We start from the raw sequence: 14,051 nt of genomic DNA, 5'->3' as shown, positions 1-14,051 counted from the left end.
CTGTAAATGTGTTTACGACTGGCATAATGATTTTCAGAGCCTATCCTGACTTAAAGAAAGTGGCTTTATCAGGAAACAAAGCACCTTTTTTTTAGACATTTACTGTCTTCAGTGATTTTCCCAAACGGAACAAGCGGATTCACAAACGCGAAGAATAGTCATTGCGCTGCATTGCACACTCACAAATCTGTACTCCACCGCGTCCCACACTATTTTCTATTATCCAGTACAGCACTAACACAAGACAGTTAAAATGCATAAATATTCAGTATTAGTTAGTAACTTACAATTGCTGCGTGTTGTACAAATACATTTCTATAACACATTAATGGTCGATTAAACTTCATTATAATCCCATCTGCCGCGGTAATTCACGATTTTTTTTTTTTTTTTTTTTTTTTTTGTTAGGAAGATTATTTAGCATTATTAACATTATAAGTAATATCAATAAGAACTGCTCCAAATTTGTGAAAACGTAGTTCGATTTCATTGTTTATGATTATCCATTTATATAGTGGTAAAATCTGTTCTTTTCTACAATAGTGTTCAGTTGAATTGGTCTTTAGCAATACGGAAATACATTTAAAATAGTTTAAAGTTATATGTGTATCCAGTGCGCCAAGCGCCCCGGACAAAAAATTACGAAGTGCGTATTTTATCAGTCAAGAAGACGTTACATCACCACAGTCGCGAACTACAGCTTTGATTTTGTGGCATGCTATCAAGGGGAGAGAATGACGTTCAAGTCCAATTCATTCCTAAAATGTAACCCATTCCTGGAACAACTGACCCCACAGAGGGGCCAATGTGGAGGAATGTGGATGTCTCCTCTTCACGGCCCATTCCAACATGTCCCAAATTTTCTCGATGACGTTGAGACAAGGAGAATCCATAGGCCAGGTGAGATGTGGGATGCCCACTTCATGTTCAGCAAACCATTTCCGCACACACCTGGATCGGTGAAAGCTCAATTGTCGTCTTGATAGTGGGACTGGGATGTGACCATCTCTCAGAAACTAAAGAAATGGCAACATCTCATGATCCAAAATGGACACATAATCCACAGCCTTCATGTTGTTCAGCACCTCTACCTCAAAGGCCCTACACCAACACTTGAAATACATTCCCACAACATAGCATTACCACCACCCTTCTGTACAACTCTTTGCACACATTCAGCCTTGCAGGCTTCTCCGGCCCGCCACGTCACCCTGGAATGGACGTCATTGGAATAGAGGCACAGCCGGGAATCATCTGATCACAGACTTGACAACTGAGTCCTGCATTGTACTCCTGTAGCAGTTCCTCTCGGATTTGGAATCATTATAGGTCGCTAATCTCCTCAGATGTCTACGGTCGCGCCCGGACATAGTGGGTTTCCTGGCACTGTAGCTCCGAGAGGATTGGTTTCTGCCAGACGGTCTCCACTCTGTAGGGACAGTACCTATCCTGTATTCGGATACGTCAACGAACTGTGCCATCTCCCGCAAGATATTTCCATGTTCACGCTCGTAGAGGGTGGCTTCTTTTTGCCATTTAGTTATATCCCTTCTTCGGTCTATGGTTCAACCTGAAATGGTACCTCGTCAACATGCACGTCTTATCAGCCGCAAACAGTCACAAATAACATACGTATTCACATTCGCAATATCTACTAGCATATTGTTGTGCCAGACCACTTTCTACAAGGCACACTTAGTAATATTTTGTCTAGTGTGCTTATGTTTAAAATATGAAAACTCTTTTTAAAAAACTGCACACTAAATAACTTAGTGACTTCCCAAAGAGTGTAGAAATAGCTCCGTTGTAAGGAGCTGACATCACATTATGGGGCCATTTTCAGATCTCCTGTCTTCTTATAATACTGTTTTTCTCCGAATTTTATATTTCCGTCATTGTTTATATTTTTTTCCCTCTTGTTCGTTTGACAACACAAAGAATGGTGTATTGTCAGTTAGTACATCAGTGCATAATTAACATACAATACCGTGTTTAATTTTCATAAAATGTATTGTATGAGTATCATAAGGCTCTATAAATTTCGAAATACTCGTGGCAAGAACAATTTTTACCAACATATTCAAAGGTTTTTCGATTAGATACTATTGGTGGTCCATTTATCTTGATACGCCCTTGTAACTTTAAACGAATAGAAAAAACGCTGAAATTTGGTACTATGCAAATATCGGCAGGGATACATTGTTCGACATACTCTGTGGTACCCCATGGTTGACGGTGTTGCAAACCCAACATCAAGTTGTATTTTTTCAAAGAGCACTAGGTCGGGTTATTATATATTTCTAATCTTCAACGAAAACGTAACAATAATATGCTTGTCATGCAGTGTGGCAAACTAAGAACACTACAATATCACAAAATCGAAAAACAATCACATTTTGGAGGGTTCTGCAGCAACAGGAATTACGCAAGTGATGGGACTAGAAACAAAGTTACAAGTAATGACTATTTCAAAAAAGTATTTAGATAAGTATCACTTTAAATTACGTAAATGATTTTCAATAAATATAAAGACCATAAGTGCGTTTACAGCAATGTTGTATCTTAAACCATTCGGGAGATACGAAAAAAATAGTTAAACTTGATGTATTACTTAAAATGGTATGTTTGTGAAAACTTGTTAAAATAATTTTTAATTTGCTTTACTTCTATAACTCTACACCAATACTCTTTGGTAGATGAAATTACAATAAGTTCTTGGGATTCATAATTTTAAACAATGTTGTAAACTTTAACAGTTTTATCATATATCCAGAACGATCCGAGAAATCAAATACCTGTAGACGGCATTGTGATCTTCAAATCTATTGAAAACAGTTATTCAGTTTGATGATGTACATAATGTAAGCAGTTTTTCGAAATAAAGGCTTTGAAACAATAATATTTTCAATTAATTGTCACTTCGTTCGTATTCAATGAAATTCGTCATATCATGATCATAGTATTAGACACTAAAAGTACTTTGGATGTGCATTGGCCCATCTGTCTCATTTGCGTTGTACTTCTGTAGAGGCTACCAAAATTTGGATGTTTGTTATACTGGAGCGTCCTTAGTTTGCAACATTGCGTAACAAGTGTGGTATTGTAAGTTTTCGTTTTACATGTAAATTTGAAATATGTTAGAATCTGTTTGTGTTTTAAAGGCAGATAAGAGGAATAAATTATAGTTATGTACAATCCGCAGCAAAAAACCTGCAACATGAGCATGTAAGTTTATTGTGAAACGACAAAGTCTTTTGCTCCAAAATAACTGTGAAGGGGAGGATGCTGAGGTTTCTCCTGGCGTGATTCGTGCCACTTAGGCGTTATGCTGATTCACTGCGCTGTTAGGCGTAGTTTCACATTAAACTTAAATGCTCATGTTGCAGGTTTTTTGCTGCGGACTGTACAAAAATGATAAAGGAAAAGATTATTACAGAAATTAGGTAGTGATAATTACTCAGAAACTAAGCAAATTCATAACCAGATATAATTTTCGGAATACAATGCTATATACGATACCTAAACGTTATGGAGAGTCTTATTTCCCCATACAATACAATACAATACTAACAGATGAAATAAATTATTTCGAAACAAATATATTAGACTTAGAAGAATTAAAGTTCACAAAATATTGCAGATCCGTAGAATCAACTAACCAAAGAATGTTGTGCTCTTCCTATATATCACATTGCGCTTCCGAACAACCGTCTGCTGGAGTATAGGGACGTGACGTAATCAGTTTCATGGTAGTGACTCTACTTACTATGTTAACTGTGTGATAGTCTGTGTGGAGTAGTGAAATAATCTCATAAAATTAATGTAGAAAAGTCTCTTATTTGGAAATGTCTGCCTTATGAATAAAAGTTGGGAACAAAGCCGGTTATAACAGCTCGAAACTTATGTAGGGCTTTCGAAGGAATTCAACAAGTGTAATGATACCCGTGAGTGGTTAAAGAAACTTTCGTTGGGGCAGAAGTCCTTTGTCGACAAACCTCGTGCAGGATGATCACTAACCATCAACGAAGATTCATTGAAAATAGTGACCAAAACTGATCCAAGCCCACGCATTCAAGCTTGCAAGAAGGTTTTAGGTAAGTATGAAACTAACATTTACACTGCAGCATTTACACTGAATCGGTAAAACCTGGAAGGAGCCTTTCATTTGGGTGTCCTATGAACTGGCACCAGACAACAAACCTTACTGTCTCATCATAGGTTCCTTACTATTATCTCATCATAACACAGCTTTTCCGGCAATGCCGGCCTGCATTGGTCAGTAGAAGAGGCATACTCTATCTTCAGGACAATGGTCGCTCTCACACAGCGCATGCAATCCCGGAAAGGATTTAAAACTAGCTGGAAACTTACCCTACTCTGTATTAGCTGAAAACTTACCCTATTCTCTTTATTAGCTATTCCCCACATCGCGCACACCTTTGGTTTATATATTCCGGGTTCGATTTCCGATGGGAAAGTATTGTTCGCATTACGGTGGTTCGAAATTCACCTTAAACTGTAGATGTAGGTCTCTTATAACCTTTGTGCTGAAAGGGATACCAACGTAAACAAACAAACAAACAAACAAAAAGAACAAATCCATCCTCCACATTCTCCAGACTTTAATAACTGACTATAACTTAATCCTGTTTCTGGATAACCATGTGAAGGACAGATAATACAGAAACAGTGATATGGGTGACTGCCTATTTTCATCTCCAAACAAATCGAAAACCATTGTGCTGCCTGCGTCTGGTTGACATAGTTGCAGCTTGCACAACCATTACTTCTAACAAATAAATTTGTCGTTGTTTAACATAACCGTGTTTCCTTTCTACTTCTCAAATGGGTACGAACGTTTTTAATTAGCTAATATAAAAGTGACGTAGTTATAGTATTTCCAGAAAAATATAATAGTATAGATTAAAAAAACTAACAGTAAGAGATTTTCTTTTTAAAAATCTTTGACAGAAACATTAATTTAGAAGAAAAAGATTAATTCATCACCAAAACTTACTGAAAATCCAGTGCAGTAATCAATACATTCGTTAAAAATTCAGGTCACTTTTATACGACTAAAGCAAATATTTGGATCAAATTTTTTATTATTATTAAAACAAACAGATTAATAAAATTAGAAGAGGATATGTGTGGCAGGAAAAAGCATTGACAAAAATACATAAATTGGAAAACAGGCAAATTATGTCTAGGGCAAAAAATTTTCAAAGTAAAATAAATTTGTATTCCGTAGTTCTCTGAAAACATCTTGGAAGTCAACACCACTTTCAAAACCCAGTTCAAACCCTGCATTAAAACTACCAGGAAGAGGCATTACATATTCCAGAACTTGACTTTAAAAAATTATATACAAAAAGCTTACATTGAATCAGAAGCCAAGCGTGGTGATAAACTAGCAAAAGGGATATAAAATTAATATTGAAAAGGCTGGTTGGACCTTAGTTAAGATACACCCTTGTAACTTTTAAACTAATAAATACAAAATGCTGAAATTTTGTACTGTGCAAATGTTGGCAGAAGGGAAACATTGTTTGGCATACTCTTGTATACTACCAGGTTAACAGTGTTGCCAATCCAACGTTATTACATTTTTCAAATGTCACTACATGAGATTATTATATCTGTCAAATCTGCATGTAAAACGAAAACGAAGATAAATAATATCACATTTGTTATTCAGTGCTGCAAACTAAGGACTCGATAGTATCACAAACATGCAAATGTTGGTGGCCTCTATTGGGTTAATAACGCAAGTGAGACGGATGGGGCAATGTGCGTCCAAAATACTTTAGTGTCTAATATTATGATAACGGATTTGGAATGAATAGAGACAAAGATATGAGATATTGATTTTTTTTTTGTTTACTTTTTTGAAAGCCTTTATTTCTAAAAGCTGCTTACCTAGGTTCCTCGTTGCAGGGAAGTCTTTTAATAGATGTGCAGATTTTTTTTTTTTTTTTTAACCCTTTATAGGAACTTAATTTCTCAAACCATTCTGGAAATACGGTAAATAACTTGCTACTGTTTAAAATTTTGTAATTGCGAGAACTTGTTGTAATTCAAAAAGTATTGTTATAATGTCATAGAACTAAAATTAATCAAAACGTGTTTTAAAAATTTCCCATAAACACACTATTTTAAACAATATGGTGTATCAAATTTAACATTTTTTTTCATATCTTCCTGATAGTTTGAGATATCAAATTGCTCTAAATGGCAGTATACCATTAATATCTACTGAAAACCAGCTACGTAATTGGATGTGATACTTATCTAAACACTTCTTCGAAATAGGCCTTTGAAAAGAAGACAAAGTTTTAATTCCTTGTAACTTTGTTCTGTCGATGTTTTCACGATGCGAAATTTCAGTGTTTTGTATCCATTCGTTTGAAAGTTACAAGGGCGTATCAAGATAGATGGTGCACTCTAAATATATGAAACTTAAGAATAGAGATACCACAATATCTGGCATTTAAAACATTTAGAAGAAACTTATATAAATTAGACATAGAAATCTTTCACAAGTTCATAATGATACACAGTTTAAATCTTTCCATCTTTGCATTATATATACAGAGTGTTTCAGATAAAACGTCCAGTGCTTATAAATCCGAAACGGCTGAGAATAAAAAGATGAAACAAAAACTGAGATAGAAAAGTGTCATAGGGCGCATCACATGGTGTTGTTGTGGTGACCCCCAGGGCCCTCCTTCAACGGGCCCAGGGGCCAACTTCAAATTTTCAAATAGGAACATGTATTGAATCATACCTCATTCAATAGTACTTGAAAAACGAAACAACTTTTGTAGGAAACAATTTTCGATTTGGTCCACCGTTTTTAAATGGCCACAAAAAGTGGGTCCTATATCAGATAAAACGTCCAGTGCTTATAAATCCGAAATGGCTGAGAATAAAAAGATGAAACAAAAACTGAGATAGGAAAATGTCATAGGGCGCATCACATGGTGTTGTCGTGGTGACCCACAGGGCCCTCCTTCAAGGGGGCTCAGGGGCCAACTTCAAATTTTCAAATGGGAACATGTATTGAATCATACCTCATTCAATAGTCCTTGAAATACGAAACAACTTTTGTAGGAAACAATTTTTCGATTTGGGCCACCGTTTTCAAAATGGCCGCAAAAAGTCCGCACAACACCACCACTTGATATGCTTTATCATCGTTTATATCTAAGTTTTTGTTTCATCTCTCTATTTTCAGCCGTTTCTGATTTAAGCCTATGAAAGCCTGTGCACTATGTTAAACCATGGAAAGTAATGCAGCTTGACAAAGCTCAGTTAAACCTGTAATACGAGTGCTAATTCGTAAGTCAAGACATTATTTTTTTTTCTCCCGTGCGAACTGGAGACAACACGAAAAAACTAAGATATACATTTGAAAGTGTAATTCCGAATGTTGCTACTAGGTTATGTGCGCAGAGTGGTGGGTATGAGCACGCACCTAATTTCAATCGTTGAGTGACACTGTTTTTGGAATGAAGGTGACGAATCTCGAGCAACATGTTCGCTTCTAGATAGTTTGTCGCAGCAAAATTGACGGGAGTACCATGCAGAGCTACAAGAGACAGTGGGTATTCGTGCTTACCCCATCAAAGAGTGACGAAATGGGGAAGGCGTTTAAATGGGGCAGAGTGTTAACTACTGATCAGCCCCGCAGTAAGACGTCCTATGTTCAAGAACAAAAATTTACGGATCATAATGGTTGAACAGCTAAGTGAGGACAGGGGCTGAATAATGGTAGAATTAGCCCAGCAAATAGGAATTTTGAGTCGATAATGCACAGCATTTATCATAAAGGATCTACGCTTGCAGAAACTTGTACAAAATTATGACATATCACTTAACCAAGATACAGTCCGCAGTAAAAAACCCTGCAACATGAACATGTAAGTTTATTATGAAATCAAGCCTAACAGCGCAGGGAATCAACATAACGCATAAATGGCACGAATCACGCCAGAGGAAATTTCGGCGTCCTCCCCATGACATTTGTTTTGGAACAAAAGACTTCGTCGTTTCACAATAAACTTACATGCTCATGTTGCAAGTTTTTTGCTGCGGACTGTACAAGTCTGGTGATATTTCAGCAAGTATAACATGCCATCCCCCGCTGCCCTATTTGAAGATATCCACTATTCAATAGGGTAAGGCATGCGCACCTACTTCTTGCTATAGCTCTGGATGACATTTTCGTTCATTTCTGCCAGGAATAAATTATATTTTGATGTACGCGCGTTCTTGCGACTCGTCACTCTAATCCCGAACACTGTTAATGACCGAACTTCTTTGCTTGCTCATCTGTTCACATTCTCAATCTGGTGGCAACATTTAGAAGTAACTGACACACTTTCAAATGTATATATGATTTTTATGTTGTTCCCAGAAAAAAAAAAATAGTTTCATGGCTTACGATTCAACCCTAATGTATACTAAATGCCAATTCCCTGTAAATCAGAAGTGTACTAAGTGATCCATGTAAGCATATGTAAGTCATTCACCGATACTATTCAGTGTACAGACTCGGTTTTCTGTTATAATAAAGTTATAAAAATCAATGCTCAGGATATATATTGAGTGATCTGCTTGTGGGAAAGCTACTAATCTACTTGGTATGTCTACGTCCACGTCAAGTATGAGGTTTGGAATTTAATGTAAAGTTGCTTCAACATTTTTGTCGAACGAAACATTTCCATAAATAGAAAGAATATATTTAAGATCAAATAGTGATAGTTGGTCAACCCGCCATGTATCAGAAGTTCGGTTCAAATTGGAGTTCAAAATTGCATTAGATGCTGTGAGCCAGATGTGGTAAGTTCAACGATCGGATAAGGGTGATTTGACTTTTATATTACGCTTGTATCTTTGATGTTATTTCTACTACTGTTTAATACTTAGTAGCTCAATCACTTTTATTTTCGTCTTTATAGACAACAATGAAATTATTTTCCTTTTTTTTTCTTTCCTTTAAATAGAGAATTGAAATTTAGTGTTCCTAGTATACTTACGTACTGAAGATTGATAAATACATAGCAAAGACCATATGATATTTTCATGTTTATAGGTTGAAGTGAGGTTAAATTTGTATTTATTTATTTATTTATTTGTGAACATCAGATATGCAACAGAACTAAATATTCTCTTTGGGTTAAAATCATTATAAAAAAACTTAAGATAATCTTGGGTCAGAACGTCATTACCCTATAAAATACATAATATATATTTCACGATAGTTACTTAGGTAGTGGTTTATATATATATAGTGGTTTAAAAGTTGGATCTTTTCTGAGTGATATATATAGATGGTTATCATTATAATGGGAACAGAAAAAAAGTGAGACTTACCAGATTAACATGGCGCTGGACCACCATTCACCCTCAGAACAGTCCCGAATCAACGTGGCATGGAATTGACTCATAGACGTCGTGAATGGCAGCAAGTGCAATATCTTTGTACACCGTTTCGCATATACTGCATCATTTAAACACAATCAAACTATTTGCTGAGCAAAACAATATATTCACATAAAAAACTACATGCATCATTTAGTTCCGTGAGAGAGGATGGAGGTGTCAGATTCATATCTCCAAAACGAACTGTTAATGTTGTTTCATCTGCTGGGAGGGGAGATGCTACTTGAGCTCCTCTGTCACTGAACCGGAGTTGCATGCTGGTTCTGCGTGACAATCCGCTTTAATGCTCGGCAGGTCCTGTTACTGAGGGTTTTCTCCGACCATTGTTCGTCTTCAGTAACGTGGTTTTGACATGAATTGTGTAGGCCGTTATCATCTTGAACCTTTGTCCCTCGCGACACATTCAACACACTCGGCACTTACATCACGCTTGTACACACAACCGAGCACCAATAATTTGCTCCTTTGGAAATCAGAGGTGTCACCCAATTTATAATATCATCGTCTGCTCAGTTCACTGCATACTCGTTCTGCTGCTCCGCATATAGCACGGAGTTTGTCGTAATACAGCATCTTCAACAGCCCGCAGCTGCAGTCGCCGCCTGATCACTGCCAACGCAGACATGCGCATGTTTGTAATTACAGGTATTTCAGTTACTCTGATAATCATTTGTGTATCTTCCATTGATTTAGTCGCTAAAAACTCAAGTCAACAGAGTCTTATGTTCACCGCATACCTTCATTTAAGGTTAATCACTCACTTAAGGTTGCAATTTGATTTTCACCTGCTATAATCGCATGCTAAGTAGTTGTTCATATCTTTCTTTATATATATATATATATATATATGAGTGCATCCTATGTTTAAATTAATTAATTGGAATGAAGTTTACTTCCTTTTAAGTACTGAGACTATAAGAGAAATAACGTTATTATGCCGTGTACATTCTGTTCCTTGTAACAATGACAGCATGCTAGTAAAAACTAAGCAGGAGTAAGAACGTAATGACGTTATAAAATACGTCAAATACCGAATACTCTTCGTAATAGGATTGTTTAGGGTAGTCTGTACAGGAAAAAACTCAACTTTTAGAACAATATACATCTTTCCTACAAAGCACATTTATTAATCATTTGTAACTAATGACATTGTATTACTTACAGTTTTAACTCCGCCTCATATATTCTTGATACTGAAAAAGGACGTTAAACTAACCAGACAATCAATTTGGTATAACGTTAACTGTCTCCACGAACTAGGCTTCTCTGAAATCACTTCGTACTCCACAAATCTCAACGAATATAGAATTTTATGACTACATCTTCTACCCATATTAAGTACACTGTAATCCTATCTAATCAGATGTGCTTGCATGTATCCAAAGCCAAAGCACTTTTCACCACAGTACTGAATAATACGTGGAAGCTATTTCTTTAAAGAGTAACCGACGAACAACTACTAAAATTCTATGTTCAGTTTCTAGATTAAAAATTAATTACAATAATTAAAATTATTAGTGATGTAGAATGCTAATAAAATATCCTAGACAAATCTCACACAAAACAATCTGTTGTTCCACAACTGTTGTCCTTTAGGCCTGATATAAAGGTTGGTTACTAATTTTTTTTTTTTTTTTTTTTTTTTTTTAACCTGTCTCTCTCATTATTGTTTTTGCTTTATGTTTATTTCTCATGGGTGGTTTGCTGATATTTACAGAGATTAAGGTTTCAAACATATCATTCACCAGAAGTATTAGAAAACAGCGTACCATCATAAAAAGCACAGAAAATAATTGATAGAAAATATTTATATTTAATTTCAAAAATGTAAAGTGTGTATTTTATGCAGTGTGAACTTTCTTCATGCACTTTCATATTTTATTTGCAGGAAGGAAGTGCCGAGACGAATAGCCTATCTGCAGAGTCTAATCACGAACTAGCAAAATCGCCATCAAAGGATAATGCAGGTATCTAGTTTGTAGTCGAACGTATATTCTTTGTAGTGACGAAGCTGAGGAAATCACATCTCTGAATTTCAATAGTGAAATTAAATGAAATCTTTGTGTCATAATTCTGTCCTGTGGGCTAATAGAGATAATTTCAATTCTGTGAATTGGACCGGGAGTGTACACACCCTAGATGTACGGTCCATTTAGCCAATGGTAAGCATGTAGGTGGACATTGAGGAAAACAAGTGGGTTTTATTTTTTTGGTCAAATGCTGGTGATTAAAAGTAAATGCCTACCTAGAGATTCCTTCTTGTAACTAATAAAATTATCTTGGGTGTTGTTCACATATTGCCTAAAAATTTAGATCCTGTTGTTGTTTGTGTTCTCATTACATGAAGTTTACAATTGACGTTTTCGAAGCCGTGATTGAGTCTGAGAATTTAAGTTAGTTGGACCTTTAAAGGTGTCTTGGTTAACGCTTGATATGAAGTGAGTTCGGTATAAAATTAGAAGGCTCATTGTCTTGAGGGAAATATAATAGCAAATATATTGATAAGTATTTAGAAGTTGCATGAATTTTCTTTGTACGTAGTAAATAACTCATACTTTAAATGGTCTAGCTCTGTAAAGAGAGACTTCATTGTATTACAATATTGAAGAACATATATAAAAGTTTGTATAATACAAACATCAAAATCACAGAACCTAATATATGATTCTCAGTAACACCAACAATGTTTGACAAGATAATAAAAACTATAGGCCAACCAGGGTAGAAATGCTTCCCGAACGAAAAAATGCAAAATTATTGTACTCACAACTTCGAGAACAATATGTCGGGTAATTCATTATTTTTAGTCGTAGATGCTATTAATGCACAATCGGATTGGGTGCAGGGGCGGACCAAGGGAAATCTCTCAAGATATTTGGTAACTCCTGGGGTATTTTATCAAAACTTCAAGAAGGAAACGAACAATAATGAAGTACAGTATTTCAGCGAGTAAAAGATAAGACTAAATCACAACAATACACTGAGCAAGGCTATGTGATAATATGTAACAAAACATACAATCACGTAACAATTTCGACACAATAACTGTGTCTTCATCAGACTTCCACTCCTTCTGGCTGTTTGGGAGTTGCTCAAGATCCATGATTTATAGAAAAAGATTTTGGGTGGAGCAGAAAAGATATAACGCAGGGGTGTTCCTAATTTAAAGTTTATTGAAAGCTTAGAAAACCTTGTTTAAAGTTCAGGTATCTATAAAGTAAGGCAGGTATGCTAATGCTAATTATATAAGAGAAAGTTCGGATAATGAAGAGTTGAGATCTGTGCAATTAAAAGTTGTTAAAAATGAAAGGAAGGATCTCATTGTTTCGTAAACATGACTTCCTCTCATTTTCTGAGACACATAAGCTGTAGCACTTGGATTTTATTTCATAATGTGTTTTATGAAGGGTATTTTACATTGTCGAAACTGTAACACTATTGTTTATTAAAAGTGATTTGCTTTGGTCAAATGTTACTTTTATTTTAGGGCAACACAGCCGCAAATCTAGAATTAACGCATTCAGAGTAAAAATCATAGTACATTGTTCAAGTTACAAGACACGGGTAGAATTCGAAAGAAGGAAAGGTAGACATATTTGATTAACAGAAAAAAACTCTCAGAGGAAACTATAATTTCGATCGAGTTTGACTTATCAATTTACGAAAAATATTGAAATATATTTGGTGCATGGGAGTTTGCAGTTTTTGTAAGTGTACTTACAAATGTCTTGTACTGCTTATTGGAGAGTTTATATCTATATCCATCCTTGGTCGGTTTACTCTTCTGCACTAATGTTCTATTGAACTTTCGACTATACAGTTTTTCTTTTCAGTTCTCCATTTCATTTATTTCTTGACTGTCCTTTCCCCCTTTTTTACTCTGAAGCTTCCATATTTTACGGTTCGTAGCCGCCTATCTTACACTGTCCTGTGTTACTTTGTTCGCTATACCATGAATTATACAATGAGTAAGAATCCTCTAGTGAATTTCTGTATAGATTTCTTTCGAATTCACTTTTCATCGAATATTGTACGAGTCAAGAAATAATTGTGACTAAATGAAACAGTTAATACAACTATTTCACTGTAGTTGACTACTAGGCCTTGTAGAATGTCTTAAGTGGAGTGCTAAATGTTAATATCGTGATGTGAAATACGCCACTGAGAGAGACGTCCAGTAATTATCCTCATTGTCTAAGTCTTGTAAGATATGAATTTAAGTTATCTGTACTGTTTCGTGGAGTGAAAAAGTACTTCTAGTGCGGGAAGCAAACACGGATCTCCTGCTTAACATGATGATACGTTAAGGTGGATCACCACCCGGAAGTCAGTACATATTTTAGCTCGTTCCCTTAACTATAAAATGGAGTTATATTTCAGCTACAACACAAGACACCGATTCATTTGGTTGTGTCGTCTGACATCGAAAAATGTAACAAATAAAAGAAAATATTTGATTCGTTTTACAATGAGCACACAAGATGGCACTTACTGTGAGATCTTACTAGAACTGCTCAGTTTAATGGAATGTTTATTTGTGTATGTAAAGTATTTTAAAGTAACAGTCTTATTACGAAATAGATATGTTTGACCGTTATTCGTGT

General features: G+C 35.6%; 1 protein-coding gene across 5 annotated transcripts in view; it reads left to right on the top strand.

The window, feature by feature from the left end:
• Window positions 1-14,051, top strand: part of LOC145674976 (oxysterol-binding protein-related protein 6-like) — a 172,582-nt gene that overhangs the window by 75,749 nt on the left and 82,782 nt on the right. For all 5 annotated transcript variants that reach the window (XM_081745318.1, XM_081745335.1, XM_081745328.1 and 2 more), the window contains one exon: window positions 11,336-11,414. In XM_081745318.1, coding sequence (XP_081601444.1) covers window positions 11,336-11,414 — 79 coding nt within the window. The remainder of the gene's footprint in view (window positions 1-11,335; window positions 11,415-14,051) is intronic.

Source organism: Thermobia domestica, chromosome 2, assembly GCF_964235325.1.
Source record: "Thermobia domestica chromosome 2, izTheDome1.hap1.1, whole genome shotgun sequence".
In the NCBI taxonomy this organism is placed as follows: domain Eukaryota; kingdom Metazoa; phylum Arthropoda; class Insecta; order Zygentoma; family Lepismatidae; genus Thermobia; species Thermobia domestica.
This window is presented reverse-complemented; position numbering and strand designations above follow the sequence as displayed.